General features: G+C 40.6%; 2 protein-coding genes across 3 annotated transcripts in view; one reads left to right on the top strand and one right to left on the bottom strand.

The window, feature by feature from the left end:
- The window catches only part of LOC138967633 (ADP-ribosylation factor GTPase-activating protein 1-like), a 61,334-nt gene extending 49,456 nt beyond the window's left edge, over nt 1-11,878 (bottom strand). For both annotated transcript variants that reach the window (XM_070340235.1, XM_070340236.1), the window contains exons 1-6: nt 11,702-11,878; nt 10,838-10,947; nt 10,263-10,434; nt 9,539-9,747; nt 3,639-3,707; nt 2,282-2,387 (exon numbers count right to left, since the gene is read on the bottom strand). In XM_070340235.1, the coding sequence (XP_070196336.1) occupies nt 2,282-2,387; nt 3,639-3,707; nt 9,539-9,747; nt 10,263-10,434; nt 10,838-10,947; nt 11,702-11,761 (726 nt within the window). In that variant the 5' untranslated portion in view covers nt 11,762-11,878. The remainder of the gene's footprint in view (nt 1-2,281; nt 2,388-3,638; nt 3,708-9,538; nt 9,748-10,262; nt 10,435-10,837; nt 10,948-11,701) is intronic.
- A 204-nt stretch (nt 11,879-12,082) lies between these two features.
- LOC138967632 (transcription initiation factor TFIID subunit 2-like) overlaps nt 12,083-22,013 on the top strand; it is a 38,192-nt gene continuing 28,261 nt past the window's right edge. The window contains exons 1-6 of the mRNA XM_070340234.1: nt 12,083-12,227; nt 12,762-12,814; nt 13,580-13,652; nt 14,159-14,249; nt 18,950-19,068; nt 21,252-21,393. Coding sequence (XP_070196335.1) covers nt 12,167-12,227; nt 12,762-12,814; nt 13,580-13,652; nt 14,159-14,249; nt 18,950-19,068; nt 21,252-21,393 — 539 coding nt within the window. The 5' untranslated portion in view covers nt 12,083-12,166. The remainder of the gene's footprint in view (nt 12,228-12,761; nt 12,815-13,579; nt 13,653-14,158; nt 14,250-18,949; nt 19,069-21,251; nt 21,394-22,013) is intronic.

Below are 22,013 nucleotides of genomic sequence, written 5' to 3'. Positions count from 1 at the left end.
CACTGTTCTTTCATCTTGACATATGTCTGACAAGAAACCAATGAGGATGCAGGGGAACGCCCTTTTTAGACACCCCCCCCCCCCTCCCCCCATTTGTGAAAAGCAGGTTCTAAAAAGGAGGAATCTCAAAACGAGGTAAATTTACAGAGGTTATGAACAGGACATTTGAAAAAGCAAGGTCATAACACTAACAGGGAAGACGTCTTAGATTGGAGGTTCCACTGTACAAGACGAATGATATATACATACTGTTCCACTGTACAAGACTAATGATATACATACTGTTCCACTGTACAAGACTAATGATATACATACTGTTCCACTGTACAAGACGAATGATATACATACTGTTCCACTGTACAAGACTAATGATATACATACTGTTCCACTGTACAAGACTAATGATATACATATACTGTTCCACTGTACAAGACGAATGATAAACATACTGTTCCACTGTACAAGACGAATGCTGTTCCACTGTACAAGACGAATGATATACATACTGTTCCATTGTACAAGACGAATGATAAACATACTGTTCCACTGTACAAGACGAATGATATACATACTGTTCCACTGTACAAGACGAATGATATACATACTGTTCCACTGTACAAGACGAATGATATACATACTGTTCCACTGTACAAGACGAATGATAAACATACTGTTCCACTGTACAAGACGAATGATATACATACTGTTCCACTGTACAAGACTAATGATATACATACTGTTCCACTGTACAAGACGAATGATATACATACTGTTCCACTGTACAAGACGAATGATATACATACTGTTCCACTGTACAAGACTAATGATATACATACTGTTCCACTGTACAAGACGAATGATAAACATACTGTTCCACTGTACAAGACGAATGATATACATACTGTTCCACTGTACAAGACTAATGATATACATACTGTTCCACTGTACAAGACTAATGATATACATACTGTTCCACTGTACAAGACTAATGATATACATACTGTTCTATTGTACAAGACAAATGATATACATACTGTTCCACTGTACAAGACGAATGATATACATACTGTTCCACTGTACAAGACGAATGATACACATACTGTTCCACTGTACAAGACGAATGATACACATACTGTTCCACTGTACAAGACAAATGATATACATACTGTTCCACTGTACAAGACGAATGATATACATACTGTTCCACTGTACAAGACAAATGATATACATACTGTTCCACTGTACAAGACGAATGATACACATACTGTTCCACTGTACAAGACGAATGATACACATACTGTTCCACTGTACAAGACAAATGATATACATACTGTTCCACTGTACAAGACGAATGATATACATACTGTTCCACTGTACAAGACAAATGATATACATACTGTTCCACTGTACAAGACTAATGATATACATACTGTTCCACTGTACAAGACGAATGATATACATACTGTTCCACTGTACAAGACAAATGATATACATACTGTTCCACTGTACAAGACTAATGATATACATACTGTTCCACTGTACAAGACGAATGATAAACATACTGTTCCACTGTACAAGACTAATGATATACATACTGTTCCACTGTACAAGACGAATGATAAACATACTGTCAAAAGTTACAAGACTAACGATATACATACCGTTGAAAGTTACAAGACTTATGATAAACATACCGTTGAAAGTTACAAGACTAATGATAAACATACCGTTGAAAGTTACAAGACTTATGATAAACATACCGTTGAAAGTTACAAGACTAATGATAAACATATCGTTGAAAGGGGGGGGGGGGGGGGGGGGGGGGGGGAGAGAGAATGCACAAAATCAAAAACCTCTATACTTGAAGATGTTTGGTTGTATCACTCTTGCTAGGGTGTCTACAAAAACAAGTGGTAAACACATTTCAAAAAGGGTTTATAGAAGCTCCTATAAGCTTAAACAAAATCTTAAAATTGGAGATGCACAAAAGTAAAAAATCTTGTAAACTTTCATCTTGATTTATCCCAAAGATTTTGAGTCATGTTTTGAAAATCGAATATAGTGCATGAGTGCCATTGAACAGCTTTCCCACAATCCCGAATTCTATTTTTAGTAATGGATATTCCCAAGGAAAGGTGAAAGGGCAAACGTATCATCGCGTGTCGACTGCTGGTAATAGTACTTAGCTGCTTCTATTATGATAGGCTTCTGATACTGTTGAAAGTTACAAGATTAACAAAATACATAACGTTGAAAGTTACAAGACTAATAAAATACATACCGTTGTAAGGGAAGACATGGTGTTCTCAAAGAAGTCATCTTTCTTCTCTGGTTCGACAGTAGACCCGAAACCAACGTATTTTCCTCCTTGGCTTGGGGGCAGATTACTGAAAAACACACAACACATAATCATTGTAATCATTCCCTTGCGTCTTCACTGCAAGCCGCTGAATATTTAGTCAAGACAAGTGGTGTGTCATTAGTGTTTGTTTGTGCCCTTAAAAGACCACTTTCTTTCTTTCTTTATTTGGTGTTTAACGTCGTTTTCAACCACGAAGGTTATATCGCGACGAGGGAAAGGGGGGAGATGGGATAGGGGAAAGGGGGGAGATGGGATAGAGCCACTTGTTAAGTGTTTCTTGTTCACAAAAGCACTAATCAAAAAATTGCTCCAGGGGCTTGCAACGTAGTACAATATATGACCTTACTGGGAGAATGCAAGTTTCCAGTACAAAGGACTAAACATTTCTTACATACTGCTTGACTAAAATCTTTACAAACATTGACTATATTCTATACAAGAACCACTTAACAAGGGTAAAAAGTGAAGAATTTTATGGGTGAGAAAAGGAAAGTAAAAGGACTTTGGGGAGGCAGAAATAGAGAAGAAACAAGAAAAAGATCCTAATTAGGTTCACGGCATCGAGAGTGATGCGACCTTCTCTCAGAAGTTAGTAGAGAAGGCTCCCCCATCCACCACCCGAGGGACGCGCCTCTACGCCAATTAGGGGGCGCGAGGTTAAAAGACCACTGGTTCAATATATATATTTGTGAACGTAACGTTTTGTTTTGACAATAATTAAACGTTCCAACGACTTACCTTTCTGGGTTTTTTATTCTAAATGTTGGAACGTTGGCAGTCTGTTTTGTTTTTGGATTTTTACACAACACATGCATTTTGTGTATTGATTGCAAAATGCATAAACTATTAACAGTACCTGAATGCTGAAATCCATAAAAGCAAGACAGATTTTCATTTCATGAATGGTCCTTGCAATGTAATTAAATGTAATCTACTCGTATCTACATGTTCTCAGTTTAAAAAAGTAGTTGGTGTTCACTGGAACTGCAGGGGAAAGATCCACTGGTACATGTTTGGTTAAAAGTAATCAAACATTGCTCTCTCTCTATTTCTCTCTCTCTCTCTAAAATAAAATTTGATTTGATTTGATTTGATCTCTCTATTTCTCTAACTCACAACCACATACAGTCTTGTTCAAAACTTCATACACACAAGAAAAAAAACCCACATATGGGCATGTTACTATTTTACACATCTAGTTGACTGTTGAATACACACAAACATCTCTCTCTCTCTCTCTCTCTCTCTCTCTCTCTCTCTCTAAAACAGCACTCACTCTGGTCTGGACGCGTTTTCAGCCTGCACTCTTGAGAAGAACTCACCCTTATGCCTGTCTACATATTCCCTGCAACATATGAGAAAATCAATGTATGAACTCCACTATAAACTGTAAAATATTCACAAGACAACAAGGAAAATGTTCACAGAAGATACATACACCAACACAAAAAATATGAACGAAAATGAAAAAGGTTTATAATTTTTGAAGTTGGTGTTTGTATCTGGTTTGTACAGTATCTGGTTAGTACATTTACATTGTCATCTTGTGCTAATTCTTCTCACCTGCAGACTCTTGTTCCATACTTGTCAAATTGTGTCTTTAAGGGCAGACCGGGTAGGCAAAATGAGTTATTTTTGGTCTCATACACCTTTTTGGGGTTGTTGCATTTTTCACACCTTTGAACATCCTGGAATGCATTCAATAATCTGCTTTTGTCATTTTAGACATGTATTCATGTAAATAAAACCATTTTCAAACCGATGTTTTGTTGTTTTTGTCTGTGTTTTATCAAAAAAATCGAAAAAATGGTCAACTTTGGATACTCCGTGCTGGTAAATGTGCGCACATGACATGACCCTTCGCTGTTCAAACTGTGTGGAAATTTCCGTTCTTCAAGATGACGTCATCACCGTTGGGGAATTTCCGTTGACATAGGCACAAAGAGAGAGAATCCGTTCCAACCGAAACCCCGGAATTAATATATGCAAATATATGTAGGTCAAAGGCATTTGGCGCAAGCGCAGTAGACAACTTATCAGTCCCCCGGTGTCAACAAATCCATGACGTTTTCACCGATTCAGCAGCATTTTTCAAAGTTTTGAGCTGCGGAGAACAACCCTAACATTGGAAATGTTCGGCATAGTGGCAAGAAATATCAGAGAAAGATGAACCAGCAGCAGCGAACAGTAGAAGGAAGTAACAACACTCCGAAATGAACCAACATTATCGTATTGAAGCAGACGACATTCTAAGATTCTTGACTCGACGAGGTGGGTTTTGCTTCTTTCTCTTTTCGATCTTGTTTGTTTGACAACGTGATTTATTGCACATTGTTATGTTGTTGTTGTCGTAAGAATGTGTTAGGGTTTGCAGGTAAATGATAAACAGTTTGTGTCTGAAGTATTTTGCGTGTTTCTTGATCCAATTTACTGACCATGCCGCCGCCGCAACCCCCCCCCCCCTCCCTCCCTCCCTCAATCATCTCTGTGATATCGTCTTCACAACCCCTATTTTATTGTTCTTCGCTGGCCAGTCCTTGAGAGCTTACTATGGTGTAACATGTCATCATTATTCTTTGTCTGGGGTCAAACTGAGAAGCAGCATCTGAGCGATGTACGACTGACACAGTTTCTGTTTCTGGTCATTGACCGTAGGAAAATAAGTACCCTACTAGAGAGCGTTCTCTAATTCTAAAGGATTGGTTTACACCAGCATGGCTGACCAACCTATCATTGACAGCAATATTGTTGTCAAATCTTTTCCATTAACTAAGGAATAAAAAAATAGATCCAATTTACTTCACCAAAGAAAAAAAAAGAGTTAAACTAAAGGACTGGGGATGCAACTCATGAATCAAAAGCATAAAGATCACCTGCAAACAGTGCTAGGTTTAGGAAATCTGAAAATGTATACACACACACAGAACACACACACACACACACACACACACACAAAACAGACAACAGACAAGAAACAAGCAAATACATAGCAAGTGTGATGAAATAAATTAATTTTAAAAGAAAAATAAGAAAAGAAAGAAAGAAAGAAAGAAAATAATTCAGCTAGTTTCAGTATTAGTTCCTGTGTGTATGTGATTGTGTGGTTACTCAAATCCCATAGTAAACTTGACATGTAAATTTTGTGATAGGGGCCAATTAATGAATGTCTTTTGTGTGTGTGTGTGTGTTCGTCAACCGACATATGTGGGTACGAGCCGCTGAGGTGGTTGTAAGAAAACCCGCCTGGTTCAGTGGTTGGGGGCTGATTGGGATTTCTGATTTACCGGCCTAGCCAAAAAGTTGAGGTACACCCCATGTAACATGGTCATTTGCAAAATAAAGTACAAGCACTTGTTGACGTTTATATTGAGTCTTAAATTTTGCAGCTTATTACAAACAAAAACCATGGACAGTTGTATCAAATATTAAATCAGTGTTTGTGTATTTATTAGGTTGGAGCAAGGGGAGAGCCAGTCCTCCTGTGGTGGCAGCGAGGAGAAAGATTGACCTGATGGAAAAGTTTGCTAAACCGGAACTACCCTCTTCCACAGCAGAAACATCAGCTTTGCCATCTTCTGACCAACCATAAGAAGATACAGATACTTTGCCATCTTCTGACCCATCACAAGCAGATATGGATACTGGTACTGTGCAACGTCACTCCGCTGACATGTGTTGGGCTTTTGTCAACATTGATCAGCTCAATCTATTGCTGAAAGGTCTATATCCTGTACTGAATGCTTGTCTGATAGCAGTCTGATTATGAAAGAAGGTGATGCATGCCCAAGGATTTGCACAGGCCCTGCATCTGGAGTGCATATGAGTGTCCATTCAAGTCTGCAGTTGTTTACTCTTCTCCCGGTGTTTGCAACGCTTCGGGTGGTAAAGTTGCATTTTAAATAATCCGCGTATGACCATGTTGGTACATGGAAAGGGACATTCAGCTTTACAGAAATTTGCTGCAGTGTTAGGATTGAGCACAGAAATACTGTAATTAAAATGTTGCAACTTTTGAATGGCTTGATAGCTTTGTTCCATTTGTGTATATATAATTATGTAATGTTGTTGATGATTTGTGAAGCATCATTTCTATGCAATGGAATAAGAAATCAGTGCATCCGTTGGGTTTTTATGAGTCTGACAGTTTGGTTCTGATCAATATTTTCATATCAGCACAAACACAGATAATTGACTTTTTTAATGTTTTCATATGATTAATTTGATTATCAAATCATTTCCCCCTCATAGTTAAAGTGTTATTCTGGTTAAAAAAAAAACCACCCCATTAATTCAAGCTCTACTGTGGTACTAGTTTACCGGGGTACTAGTGAGACTCTTTTACATGCTGTTTTCTCTACATGTAATTTGAGACAAAATGTGGTAATTAAAATGTTGTAACTTTTGAATGGCAAGATGGATTTGTTCCAATTTTGTATATGTTGTTTATGATTTGTGAAGCACCATTTCTGTGCATGGAATAAGAATACAGTGGATTCCTTGTGTTTTTATGAGTCCGACAGTTTCGTTTTGATTCATATCTGCACTAACATAGATGAGTTTTCAAATGATTTTTTTTAAAAAGTCTGGATAATTTGATCGTCAAATCATTTCCCCATCATAGTAAAGTGGTTATTCTTATAAAAACATATCAATTCAGGCTGCACTGTGCTACTAGTTTGAGGTACTGGTTGGAATCTTTCAAATGCTGTTTTCTCTGAATGTAATTTTCAGACAAACATCTGTAATTAAAATGTTGCAACTTTTGAATGGCTTGATGGATTTGTTTCATTTTTGTATATGTTGTTTATGATTTGTAAAGCGTCAGTTTTGTGTATGGAATAAGAGTTAAGTGCATTGGTTGGGTTTTTATGAGTCTGACAGTTTGGTTCTGATTCATGTTTTCATATCGGTACAAACAAAGATGGCTGTTTTCATATGATGTATATAAAAAAAATCCTGATAATTTGATTGTCAAATCCTTTTCCCTACATAGTAAAGTGGTCATTCTGATAAAAACATATGAATTCAGGGTGCACTGTGCTACTGGTTTTTTTATGTACTGGTTCAAATCTTTAAAATGCTGTTTTCTCTGAATGTAATTTTCAGACAAAACGCTACAATTAAAATGTTGCAACTTTTGAAAGGCTTGATGGATTTGTTCAGTTTTTGTATATGTTGTTTATGAGTTGTACAGCATCAGTTCTGTGTATGGAATAAGAGTTCAGTGCATTGGTTGGGTTTTTATGAGTCTGACAGTTAGGATTTCATGTATTTTTCTTATCAGAACTGAACCGGTAACTGAAAATGCTAAATTAAAATAATATATTGCTTAGAAATGCTTTTCGATACACAGAATTATTAAACACACACATATTGCTGCAAAGAAGAAAAATTGGATCAAAACATGCACTGGTTCACAAACTGCAACATTTTAAAATAAGCACATTTTATAACGTTTTTCTCACATTTTGGTGAATAAAACCCCCAAAAATTGCTTTTCACTCAAAATTTAAAATGGTTTCCCTTAATTAGGTTATTCTGCTTGCAAAAATCAAACAAGCAGCAAGCTGTTTCCAAAATAAAAAAAAAAAGTGCTTGCCTACCCTGTCCCCCCTTAACTGGAATTTTGTGTATGTAAACACAACTCTTTCTCTTTCATTTTGAAATTAGTATCTCTACATTCTTGTTTCACACCAATCTTCAAAACTATCTGGATACTTCTCCATGCCAAGAAAAATGTTTGGAATGTAAATTTGTTCTCAACAAATACTTCACTAATCAATATAATCAAACTTTAGGAATTGTGTAATCAATGACAACAAACATGGAGTTTGATGTGTCACTAGTTCCTAAATACAGGTAGGCTACTCTGCTCAGAACGTCAATCTGCAACTCTGTTGGTCTCCTGGATGCGGTTACTTCCCTTAGATCAGACACTGGACTGAGAAATCTGCTGATTAGCATTGTTTGCTTTCTTTCAACTTTATCACTGTTTCTGTCATGTAAATACTCATCAATTTGACTGTAAACTTACATTTTTGAAAGTTAATTTCAACATTATCATGAGATTTTTTTCTCAGACTCTCGCTTTAAATCACAATGTATCGACTGAACACGGGATTTCTCTTCTTTGAGCCATGTGACATCAGAGGCCTACTAAATCTCATATTTAGGTGGCTGCAGATCCTCTCTCTCTCTCTTTCTGCATGTGTGTGTGCGTTCAATCTTAAATAAATAAAAGGTATTCTGAAAATGCTATCTTCCAGAACACTGACTGTCTTCAAATGTGTAAAATGTGATATTTTGCTCAAAAATACAAATAACTTAATATAATAACATGTAAACACTACATTGGGGTGTGCACGTTAAAGATCCCACGATTGACAAAAGGGTCTTTCTTGGCAAAATTGTATAGGCATAGATAAAAAAAAAAAGTCCACCAAATACCCGCGTGACTTGGAATAATAGGCCTTGAAAAGTAAATATTCGCCGTAATGGCTTGAGATTTACTGGCCGATGTGAATGCGTGATATATTGTGTAAAAAATTCCATCTCACACGGCAGAAATTAATATGTAAAGCGCTTAGAAAACGTCAAGCGCTATATACATCTATCTATATATATACGACTAGTGTCCGTGTGTCTGTGCGTGTGTCTGTCTGTGTGTCTGTGCGCGATGCACGGCCAAAGTTCTCGATGGATCTGCTTCAAATTTGGTGGGCTTATTCAGAGAGACCCCGGACACAACCTCATCGATGAGATATTTCAACACGTGCTCTCAGCGCGCAGCGCTGAACCGATTTTGTTTTTTGTGCTGAACCGATTTTTTTGTTTTTTTCTGGATCCACTACCAGTAACTCTTCCTTATCTTCTCCAGTGTTTTCAGCCGTGATTATCTCCCTTCCTCCAGTGTTTTGCGTTTATCTCCCTTCATTCGTGTGGCGTCAATCCATATTCCCGTTACTATTTTTAGAAGGTCACTGTCCACAACGCTTTCATCCCGGCGAAGCCGGATATTCCCGTTACTATTTTTAGAAGGTCACTGTCCACAACGCTTTCATCCCGGCGAAGCCAGGTATTCCTCTACTTTTTCACGGTATTCGGCTCTACTTCTTCCCGGCGAAGCGTGTATTCATTCTAGTCTCCCATATATATATAAACAAAAAGACTACTGACTTGGAGAGCGGTTCAGATCCTTGGTAACCAGAGTTGTGCTCTCCCAGGTCCTTGGCACTGACGCTGTGTTGCATACCGCCAGACCCGTGGCCGGATGTCGCCAAGCGAGGCGATGAGCTGGAGGCTGTGAGACGTGGCTGGTACCCAACGTAGTTCCTAGCTGACGATGTTTCTATACTCCACGACTTGCCCTCTGCTTCTGTGGAAATCTGAAACACAGGAAAATTACAGTGAAGAACACAGATGAGTAAAGATGTATAGATGGCTTAAAGTTTTAAAATGATCTGAAAATAATTAAACTGTACTGACACTAATTGCCCTATACAACAAGAAAAGCAAATGCCCATACGACCCACCTTCGTCATAAGTAATATGAATGAGAAACAGAATATCTGTTAAGTGTTGCCCTAGCTCCATAGACTTTGGCACACAAAAAAACAGTTTTCTACTTTTTAATCCAAACTTGACCCTACAGTGATCTTAAAACAAGACTAGGATCAGTCAGACTTAAGTCATGCCCAAAAGTTATCAAACCCTGGAAGCATGTGAAGTTTCAAAGATATAGCTTCAAAAATGTTCACGAAAATTATTTTAAAAAAAACAAAATTCAACCAAGACTTGACCCCACAGACACCTTGAAACAGGTCAATTCTCTCTCTCCCTCTGTTTGTGTCTTTAGATGTAGCAAGGCGTTCAGTTGGAGGCAATCCTGCTCATGTCCTACCTTGTCCCTATAGAGGGCAGCAGCTTTACTGTTGTATTTTTCCTGAAGGCTCATCCCCTCATGGTAGTCTGGCTGGGAGTTGAAAAACTGCTTGGCGCGACGGTTGCCGCCCGCTTTCATTTTCTCCAACTCTAAGTCTTTCCATTTGTCCATTGACACTGAGCGCACAAAGCTGTAACAGACAAATAAATGATGTTAGCAAAATAAGTGGAGCGGAAGATTCAAGGTTTGATGGGGGAACCAACCACCATCCCCTGGTGAAACAACAAACATTTTCTGGCAGCAGATGGATTAAAGAATTCCCTTACTTAAAGACTATTTTCTATCTCAGCATACATCTACATATAAACATCCAGCGGCAATCACATTTGAAATAAATAACTGTGGTTAAATTAAAACCTGCACACTATTTTGCTGTCTAGGAAAGGGCGCCTTCTTATAAATAAAGCACATTCATTCATTCATTAGGCACACAAATGAAAACTGGATGTCTTGGTTTTTTAACATGTGTAGCCTGTTGTTAGCACAATGAGCACTTAAAACTTCAACACAGCCAAATTCTGAAATCCACAAACCTCAGGTGTACACCAAGTCCCCTGTGCTTTCCGGAACATTCCAGACAGATCCAGATGCCATAAGTGACACTCACCCACTGGGGGTTGTGAACCCCACACTCAAAACAATTCTGCAAATAGAGCAAACACACAATTAATTGAATTTTAATTTGTCAAATATGCTTCTAGGCATAAAAAAATGCTACAGAAGATTAACTGCCGCTCTGATTCTCAAAGTAAAGATTTCCCTGCTAGTCTACATTGAAACTGCTGGCACGTTATTTAGAAAGGACACAACTGGAACACACACAGTGACACACACACATACCCACGCACACAAACACACTGTCACGCACAGTGACACACACACGTACCCACGCACACAGAACACTCTGTCATACACGTACCCACGCACACAAACCCATTGTCACACACAGTGACACACACATGTACACACTGTCACACACAGTGACACACACACATAAGCATGCACACAAACACATTGTCACACACAGTGACACACACACGAACACAGTGACAGACACACACACACACACATACACAATGTCAAATATAACTGAAACGGACTTCAAGTGTGAGAAACAGACAGCTAACGTGCTAAATCTAGTAAATGAACAAACGAAGAGTGATACTGTTCAACATCTGACTTCTGACTTGAATGAGTGAGAGCCGAGAGTGGTAACCAGAAGAACACCCTTTTTCAGCACATTTGGATCGTGAAGGTCTCATCACATTCTGAAATCAGTCATTTCATTAACCAACAACAAATTACCATTGACTTTGCGTTTAAATGCCTTCTTTTGACCACAAGTACCAGATTCCTTGGGAAACACGCCTAAAAAGAAAGCGCGAAGAAATACTCACACTGTTCTCATCTTTCACTTTCAGGTCCTTTAAAACCCTTCTGGTTCGTGGGCTAGCCATTTCGTCACTTGTCGAGCTCAACCAGTCGTGTTTTAATATAAAATATGGCAACAATTTCGTTCAATGCTTGATTCTCAGGAGCCTGGTGAGGTGTCAGTTCTCCATGTTGATCATGACGTCAAGTCTACACACAAAGCTGCATCAAAGTAAGGTTCGTAAACTAAAAATGACATTTCCAATGGAAAAATATATTTTCCTTTCCGATTTGGCAAACTCATAATTAATGTTTAATTGTAATGAGGTTTTTGTATTGTTTAATCATATTACATATATACGATGTTGCGGCTAAGAACAACTCCGTATGTTTTGGAGTATCCCATGCAAGATGGCAGAAGAAACAATTCCGGGCGCCTCTTTGAATGTGTAAATTGACAATCGCAGTCGAATTGTCAACGAAAATTCCCAATGCATACTGCCAGAATGAAGAAAGACCCTAAAGTGGAGCTGTTGCGGCAGTTCAAACTTGGTAACACTTTAATCTGAGCAAAATCACTTGACATACATCACTACATGCTCCTTGATTCTCTGTGGAGCTTCAGTCTTCAGAGCTGAAGCCAAGACTATCGAAACCGTCAATCCCACCGTCCCACAACCCCCCCCCTCCCTCTCTTTCTCTCTGGCTCTCTCTGTTTCTTTTTCTTTCTTTTATTTTCTTCCCTCAGGAACTCTCTTACAAAATGTGTAAATTATATTCCATTACTTTTCTATCATTATGCCTTTTTATGGGAATTTGCACGAAAAGGTGACACTGACAGTCTCCAAATAGGACAATCACAGACTAAATTAGGAACATATTTTTTTATAGAGCCTTGCCGTTAAAATAATTTCAAAAAGCTCATATTTTAATGGCTGTTGTGCTGTGAATGTAATTAATTTACTGACCAGTATTAATGTGTTATTCACTCAAATTAGTGAGTTACTCTTACAATTAGGCTACATTAACAAAACAAACAAAAATCCACATGTTTTCATTTTTAAGTTTTGTTATTTCTAATTGCAGCCCACCAGACGCTCTGCATAAAGGCCATCAACTTTGAAAGAAAGTATATGGTGGTAAGTAAGTTAGTAACAGAATTTAGAAAAGAAGAAGCAAGAAACGTTATCATTGTAATGTTTGACAAAACCAAACATGATGTATAAATATGTTGACCTCATGGTCTTTATATTATAATTTTAGTGGACAGAAATACAAAGTCAAAGAATTATGAGAGAAATAAAACATTTGCTCAGTAGGCTTTGGAGATTTGAATGGCTGTTGACACAGTGTTGTTTAATTGTAAATTTAATCATGATAGTTGATACTGATGGTATACAATAATAGATTAATATTATATTAATTGTATTGACAATTTGTACTAAGCATTGAATGTGTCAATGTACATATATTTAGAGAGAGGCTGTCATTTTCAGACAAGGGGAAAATATATATTGAAACAGTAGTGGGCTGGAGGACATTTATGTGGGCTAGTGTATTTCAAAAAGCTACTGACCTGTAAGGCAGCTCAAGTGAAAATTTTGTTACTTCCACATTCCTTTTGAAAGTGTGTTCCTTTCTTACACAGGTGATAATGAACAATAGGAATTTTGATAATACTGCCTGATAATGGTAAAATTAGAATTAAAAAATGTATGCATCACTGCAGGCTCTCTGACACTGACAGTCTTGTACGGGAATCCTATTTCTAAAATGGAGGCACATTTACAGAGTTTATGGAAAGTAAATCTAAAAAGGCAAGGCCAACAAAAAGGGCATTGGGCTCTTTAATTTAATGAAAGGGGTTTCAACTGTCATTTATCTATTTGTGTTTATCATTTCAGGGTTATGTGGAGTTAACTATTCATCCACTAAGAGTTGACCTGCGCCAGATCAAAATCAACAGCAAACAGTGCAGTATCCTTTTTTCCAAGATACACAAGTTTCTTTCAGTGTAACAATTTTGTTGTAATGGAAAATGGAGGTTGTCTGAACTATCAGTATCACGGAACTGACAGTGATAGTGTGTGTGTGCATGCGCGTTATTGTTATGTTATTGTTGTTGGTTCGAATCCCGGTCACGCCTGGTGGGTTTTAAGGGTGGAGATTTGTCCGATATCCCAGGTTAACGTATGTGCAATCCTGCTAGTGCCTTATCTTTCTTCATGTGTACACGCAAGCACAAGACCAAGTGCACGCGAAAAAGATCCTGTAATCTATGTCAGAGTTTGGTGTGTTATACTATAGAAAAACTTAAATACCAAGCATGCATCCCCCCGAAAGGCTGCCTAAATGGCAGGGTAAAAAGTCATATGCGTAAAATCCCACTTCTGCAAAAAACACGAGTGTATGTGGGAATTTCATCCCATGGACGCAGAAGAAGAAGAAGTTAGTGTGGTTGTTTTCCTTGACTTGCACCTCAGTGATCTACACAGTGATGATCAACGAACAGTGGGAGGCAGACTTCCAGTACAACGACCCCACACTGGAGATATGCCAGGGGGACGGGAAACAGTGAGTGTTGTCTTTCTTTTCTGTTTTTTCCCCCTCTCTTTTTTGTTTGTGTCAGTATCGGAACACAACAATCACATTTAGAGGCGAAGTCCAATCAAACAGGATTGAGAATTTTAGAGCTAATTTCTTAGCCCTATAAAAATTGTTATGGGTAAACAAAGGCAACCAAGAACATTCAAGGAAACAGTAGCAGCCAGATCCCATCACAAAGAGAACTATACAATTCACAGGTGTTGCCTCCACACACACACACACACACACACACACACACACACACACACACATAGACACAGACACAGCAGCCAGACCTCATCACAAAGAGAACTCTAGAATTCACAGGTGTGAGCAACGTATAAGAAACGTCAAGCTATAATTATAAATAAATAGCTCACGTTCTCAACGGCCAACAACTGCAGAGCCTGCTGTGAAGGGTGATGCAATAGTCTCCATGTCACATCAGTATGATGGGTGCAGTGGCCTAATGGATACGACACCAACCTTCCATGCGGAAGGCTGTGTGTACAAGTCCTTGCTGCGTGTGGTTGGTTATCGGTGGAGATTTTTCTCGGTCAACTAATGTGCAGACATATGTGACTGTGTAAATAGAAAATCAAACTTCAATAGTACAGTAGTCGCCGCTTATAAAAAACACCTTGGGACCGAACAAAAGTGTTTTTAATAAACGGCTGCGTGTTGAACATGTGTTGAACATGTCCATCAGTAACGAAAGGTAAGAAGACCGATGCACGCATACAAGCTAAACTGATTACACCGTACAACCGTTTTGAAACTTTACCAAAAGCATTTTAATGACAAATAAAAACGATTCAGAATATGTATCGCACATCACAGTTTGCCGAGGCATTGTTCTATGGTCATCTGATCCATGGGCTGTTTGCGCAAAATGTCAGGGATCTCCCCTCCCATAGTGTCAGGGATCTCCCCTCCCATAGTGTCAGGGATCTCCCCTCCCATAGTGTCAGGGATCTCCCCTCCCATAGTGTCAGGGATCTCCCCTCCCATAGTGTCAGGGATCTCCCCTCCCATAGCAGACCTGTTTACCCTCCCGGATTGTCCGGAATTATTACGGATTTGGGGTCTAAATTCCAGTATTACGGAAATCTACCGAAAATTCCGGAAATTGCGGTCGAGAGAACCTTTTTCCTGCGTGAAAATTCGAAGTCGAAATTGTGGTAGTCACCAGGACTGTGATTTCAAGACTGACCGAAACAGCCTTTTCTGCGCATGTGCACAGCAAGTTATTTGTCGGATTCCGCGGTTTTGAGATCGACATTGGTCCGATCTCTGTGGGGACGAAATGCCAACCAAAAAAGCGAAAGTTGTACAGAAATATCGGCAAAACTATTAAGTCAAGTGGCGGTGTCTGGTGAAGTTTAAGAAGAGCGAACCACATTCATTTTGGTGATCGACTTGAGATCAGTGCAACAACAAAGCTAGAGTCACGTCGCGGCACGTGTCCCGAGGTTAGACGCAGCATTAGTTTTAACAAAATGCAGTACACAAATGAACATGGAAACAAACAAAAACACGAAATTATGTTTGGCAAAACATAAGCCTGCTTCGCATCGAGTTTATTTGACCTAGGTCTCTACTTCCACAGAATCAGTCTCCCAGACCTGCGAACCGATCTCTCACTACGGTCAGTCACACCAGAGACATAGATGTAGGTCTATGGTGGCGCTCATCAGTGACTTGTGCTGTTGCCGAAATTCAAGTCTTTCTGAGTCTAAAACTGATCTCCATTAATATTTCTCCAATATAGCAAAGATCACAGTTCTTTGAATCGAAAAACTTACAACAAAATGTTTAAATGAAATAAACGAATCGGTCCTCTATAATTAAAGGTAGCTTCTGGAGAGATCGAGTTATTATGACTGGTTTTAATGCAGGATGTCTGATGTGACAGAATGTAAGGTGGTTTTGTTCACATGCATCTTGACTGTAAATAGTCTAAGGGCGGAGTAGGGGGGTGGGGGGGGGGAATGTTACAGGGGTTCCGGACCCCCCCCCCCCCCTTGCTGTCAAAAAAGCAACAAAAAACAGAAAAATTCAGTCTGTGGAAAAAACAAACAAAAACATTTTCTGTGTGTGAAATGTTTGTTGTTGTCCGGAGCAGATATCAATGAAGATAAATAGCCATTATTTAATACTAACTTTAAAAGAAATAACGAGTGGCTGCTGACACCAGTTTATCATGTTTAAAATCAAGGATAAGCCACAAATTGTTAATAAAATAGCTAAAATTCGTCAGCCAGACCCCCCAACCCCCGGACCCCAGGTTGTACCCCCCCCCCCCCCCCCACTCTAGCCCTCTTGCTCCGCCCCTGAATACTGTTGTTTTTTTTTTTTAGATAAAGTAAACTTGTCTTTGTTAACTTGCATATATATCAGGTGTCTTGTGTTGTGTGTTTGTGGTGTGTGTGATCGAGCTTCTGTGTGTGTAGTACAATACTGTTAAACATGGTTATCAATTTTGTACTTGTTTTGCATGGTAGCGCGCGAATTAACGTTTCGTTTAATCGTTTTCGAGCTGGTTTATGGTTGATAAAAAAGATTACTCAAAGATGCCTCAAATTACGGAAAAGTACCAGTTGCATTCCTGATTTTCATTTGGGGGGGTAAACAGGTCTGCCATAGTGTCAGGGATCTCCCCTCCCATAGTGTCGGGGATCTCCCCTCCCATAGTGTCAGGGATCTCCCCTCCCATAGTGTCAGGGATCTCCCCTCCCATAGTGTCAGGGATCTCCCCTCCCATAGTGTCAGGGATCTCCCCTCCCATAGTGTCAGGGATCTCCCCTCCCATAGTGTCAGGGATCTCCCCTCCCATAGTGTCACGGATCTCCCCTCCCATAGTGTCAGGGATCTCCCCTCCCATAGTGTCAGGGATCTCCCCTCCCATAGTGTCAGGGATCTCCCCTCCCATAGTGTCAGGGATCTCCCCTCCCATAGTGTCAGGGATCTCCCCTCCCATAGTGTCAGGGATCTCCCCTCCCATAGTGTCAGGGATCTCCCCTCCCATAGTGTCAGGGATCTCCCCTCCCATAGTGTCAGGGATCTTCCCTCCCATAGTGTCAGGGATCTCCCCTCCCATAGTGTCAGGGATCTCCCCTCCCATAGTGTCACGGATCTCCCCTCCCACAGTGTCAGGGATCTCCCCTCCCATAGTGTCAGGGATCTCCCCTCCCATAGTGTCACGGATCTCCCCTCCCATAGTGTCAGGGATCTCCCCTCCCATAGTGTCACGGATCTCCCCTCCCATAGTGTCAGGGATCTCCCCTCCCATAGTGTCAGGGATCTCCCCTCCCATAGTGTCAGGGATCTCCCCTCCCATAGTGTCACGGATCTCCCCTCCCATAGTGTCAGGGATCTCCCCTCCCATAGTGTCAGGGATCTCCCCTCCCATAGTGTCAGGGATCTCCCCTCCCATAGTGTCAGGGATCTCCCCTCCCATAGTGTCATGGATCTCCCCTCCCATAGTGTCAGGGATCTCCCCTCCCATAGTGTCAGGGATCTCCCCTCCCATAGTGTCAGGGATCTCCCCTCCCATAGTGTCAGGGATCTCCCCTCCCATAGTGTCAGGGATCTCCCCTCCCATAGTGTCAGGGATCTCCCCTCCCATAGTGTCAGGGATCTCCCCTCCCATAGTGTCAAACTTGGCAGCGTGTTCAAACCCCTCCTCTCAAGTCCCATTGTGAGGACTTGCAGCGCTTGTCTCATCTGAGAATTGGTAGGGGTGGGGACTTCTTCTTCTTCATCGTCGTCCTCTTCCTCGTTGGGGCCATCGCCGTCGTCAACAGCAGCACTAGTGTCTGGCACAGAAATGACGCCGACACACCCAACATTTCAGCGCCCTCCCTCATACTTCTTGCATTCAGCTTTCGGTAGCGATCAAGCAAGTCAACTTTGTCTTTGGATGTCAGATCCATTCTTTTTCTTTTCTTTGAAGCAAAAGCTGAAGTTGAAGCCATTTTCAGTTTCACTGCTTATCCAGTAAGAAGAAAGACCAGACAGTGTTGAATTGTCATCTGACGGTTTACTGACAAGGGTGTGAGTTGTCATCTGACGGTTTACAAGGGTGTGATCACTGTTAACACAAACGCTGAAGTGTCTTAAGTTGTCATCTAACGGTTTACTGACAAGAATTCACGACCAGAAGGCGACTACTAACCCTCTGAGCAGAGAGAAAATTAACAAAAAGTGTTTTTATTAAACGGCCCCTGTATTTAATAACCGGCAGAATTTTACATAGGTTATATAGTGGTAAATCCGGACCGGACCAGACTGTATTTAAAAAACGGCTGTTTTTTATTAACCGCGTTTTTTATAAGCGGCGACCACTGTAAAACAATAATTATAAGAAAAATGAGCTGACCTACCAACCCTAATATTTGTGTCCATGTTATCGGAAACAAATAAAGATAGTTGCATGGATGGGATTCTTCCGGTATATGCAGGAAATCCGGATTCAATTATGGCCTTTTTATTTCTCTCTCTCTTTTTTTTGGGGGGGGGGGGGGGGGGGTTCGGTTCAGGATTCTTGACATTTTTCATTCCCACCCATGTAATTGTATGGACCTTATTGCCTGTGTCTTCTTTTCTGTGTTTTGTGTTGTTCGGTGTGTTTTTGCCACCTGTTTGCGCTGTAGTTTGATTTGATCAGTGGTGTGTTTTTGATGCAGACGCAATCTGGACTTCTACCAGAGCTGCCACCTGAACACCATGTCGTCGGTGAACCCTGACCTCAGCAACGGAGAGATGACCATCGACCTGCCACCACAGACTGGACCTCTCATCAGAGGTGAGACAACAAAACACAAGTCGCTTCAATCGCAATGAATACACTTAGTCAATCTGTGGACTTATGAAACTGAGCGCACTGCAATTTTTTCATGTAGACTTCACCAATTCCCTGTGACCAAGAAAGCACTGACCCATTGTATGAAAATATCTTTCTATTAGTCTTTGCAAATCGTGCCTAAAGCGAGCGGCCTGCCGTTGATCACTTGAAATGACAGCAGGTGTAGTGCTTGTGTTAAAGAGCAATCACAAGACCAAGTGTGCATGGATACCGGATATTTAAAAAAAACTCAAGCACAATGCACATAAATCTAATAAATAAGTAGAGGATACCTGCCGAGTCTCTCTGGATATTCAAAAAAAAAGTTCGCTGTCATGAAAAAGCAAGCTGAAGCTTGCAGTTTTCATGATCCGCTAACTTTGACCATTATATTTGATATCCACAAAGACTCCGCCTGTAATCTCTACTTATTTATTGAATTTATGTGCATTGCACTTGAAACTCCTATGCTCGTTCATGCGCAATTGTGTGGGTGTGCATGTGTGCACCGGGTGAAAGGTCTGCTTGTGATAATGAAACAACATGGTGAAATGTGCAGAGCTGCGTCCCTTCCGAAAGACGATAGAGTTTTCACTGGAGAATCCACAGGGCGGCGTGCACTTTTAAGTCCTATGCGCATGTGTGTGGGTGTGCAAGCGTGCACTGGGTGAAAAGACTACTTGTGAAACTAAAACAACACTGACGTTTTATTTGGTTTCCAACCGAACAAGCAACAGGACCAAACTATAAGAAATATTAACTTTATTCTGCTTGTTGCAAAAATGTCAATAAGTATATACAAATACGGAGAAGGCTTTGACCCAAATTGTATATTTGAAAGAGAGCTCTCCATTCGGCTTTTTGACTGAGAAACCCAGTACTATCATGCTATTGTAAATGACTCGTTGCAAATGTCAATGTATTAACTAAGGTGAACCAATGATGAAAACAATTATGACGAACAGCAAAATATATCATTATTATTAATTCATTTAAACACAAGCATGGTAATAGAGAGAGAGAGAGTGAGGAAGGGAGAGTCAGGGAGGGAGAGAGAGAGAGGGAGAGGGAGAGAGAGAGAGAGGGAGAGAGAGAGAGAGATTGAGGGAGGAAGAGAGAGAGAGAGAGGGGGCAAGGGGAGGGTGCGAGAGAGAGAGAGGTAGAGAAAGAGCGGAGGGAGGGGTGGGAGAGAGTGAGCGAGAAAGAGAGATTTTCGAAGATTGTCCATGTTAAACGAAAGAATGATATTATTGCTATTTATAACCCTATCTGTTTATGTTTAAACTGTTCAGCATAGCTCACAGTATCAGAGAGAGAGAGAGAGAATGGTAGGGTTTATGTTTAAACTGTTCAGCATCGCTCACAGTATCAGAGAGAGAGAGAGTGGCAGGGAGGGTGAGAGAGACAGGGAAGGGGAGAGGGGGAGAGAGAGAGAGAGGTCGATTAAAGATAGAGAGAGGGAGAGAGGGGAGGGGAGGGAGAGAGAGGATGGGGAGAGAGGATAGAGAAAGAGAGAAAGTGTGCAAATGCCAGTTGACGGAGAGAATTATAGCTAAATTATAATTGATTGAAAATATTGTACATTTTCGAAGATTGTCCATGTTAAACGAAAGAATGATATTATTATTATTTATAACCCATTCTGTTTACGTTTAAACTGTTCAGCTTCGCTCACAGTATCATACTCGTAGCGAGTCATATTGTAACTGAGGTTCAAAGAAAAAAAGAAAGAAAAAGAAGAGAGAAAAAGAAAAAAAGAGAAGAAGAAAAGAAAAAAAAAAAAAAAAAAAAAAACCACTGTGATATGTTTGTGCAGATCTGCGTCCATTCTGAAAGACGATAGAGTTTTCACTGGAGAATCCACAGGGCGGCGTGCACTTTTAAGTCCTATGCGCATTCGTGCGCACGTGTGTGGGTGTGCAAGCGTGCACTGGGTGAAAAGACTACTTGTGAAACTAAAACAACACTGTGATATGTTTGTGCAGAGCTGCGTCCATTCCGAATGACGATAGAGTTTTCCCTGGAGAATCCACAGGGCGGCGTGCACTTTTAAGTCCTGTGCGCATGTGTGTGGGTGTGCAAGCGTGCACTGGGCGAAAAGACTACTTGTGAAACTAAAACAACACTGTGATATGTTTGTGCAGAGCTGCGTCCATTCCGAATGACGATAGAATTTTCCCTGGAGAATCCACAGGGCGGCGTGCACTTTGTTCTGCCTGACATGGAGGGCACGCTGGCTGAGAGGAGCGCTCACATGTTCACCATTGGCAAGGAAAACTCTTCCAGGTAATATTTTCATGAGAGTTTCAATGCAGCATCACACACACAGTCGGCCCAAACAATGCAGTGTTGTTCCCAGACACAGAAGACCATAGGTCACTTAAATCGGTCGGTTGGCCTAGTGGTAAGGCGTCCGCCCCGTGATCGGGAGGTCGTGGGTTCGAACCCCGGCCGGGTCATACCTAAGACTTTAAAATTGGCAATCTAGTGGCTGCTCCGCCTGGCGTCTGGCATTATGGGGTTAGTGCTAGGACTGGTTGGTCCGGTGTCAGAATAATGTGACTGGGTGAGACATGAAGCCTGTGCTGCGACTTCTGTCTTGTGTGTGGCGCACGTTAAATGTCAAAGCAGCACCGCCCTGATATGGCCCTTCGTGGTCGACTGGGCGTTAAGCAAACAAACAAACAAACTTAAATCGGTGAAAATATCCTGGCCGCACAATTTGTTTTGACGAAAGACATCCCATTTGCCCAAACTGTCGGACCTGGGGTTGAGCAATGCGTCGGATCAAAAAAATATGAGTAAATGACCTGCCTGGGAACAACACTGACAATGACCGAGAACTTTCCTCTAATTTCAAATAGAGTTTAGAGCAAAGCGTCACAAATGAGTAGCTACACAAGTGG

Source organism: Littorina saxatilis, linkage group LG5, assembly GCF_037325665.1.
Source record: "Littorina saxatilis isolate snail1 linkage group LG5, US_GU_Lsax_2.0, whole genome shotgun sequence".
NCBI classification, from domain to species: domain Eukaryota; kingdom Metazoa; phylum Mollusca; class Gastropoda; order Littorinimorpha; family Littorinidae; genus Littorina; species Littorina saxatilis.
The sequence above is the reverse complement of the archived record's forward strand: the minus strand, read 5'-3'. Positions and strand labels throughout refer to the sequence as shown.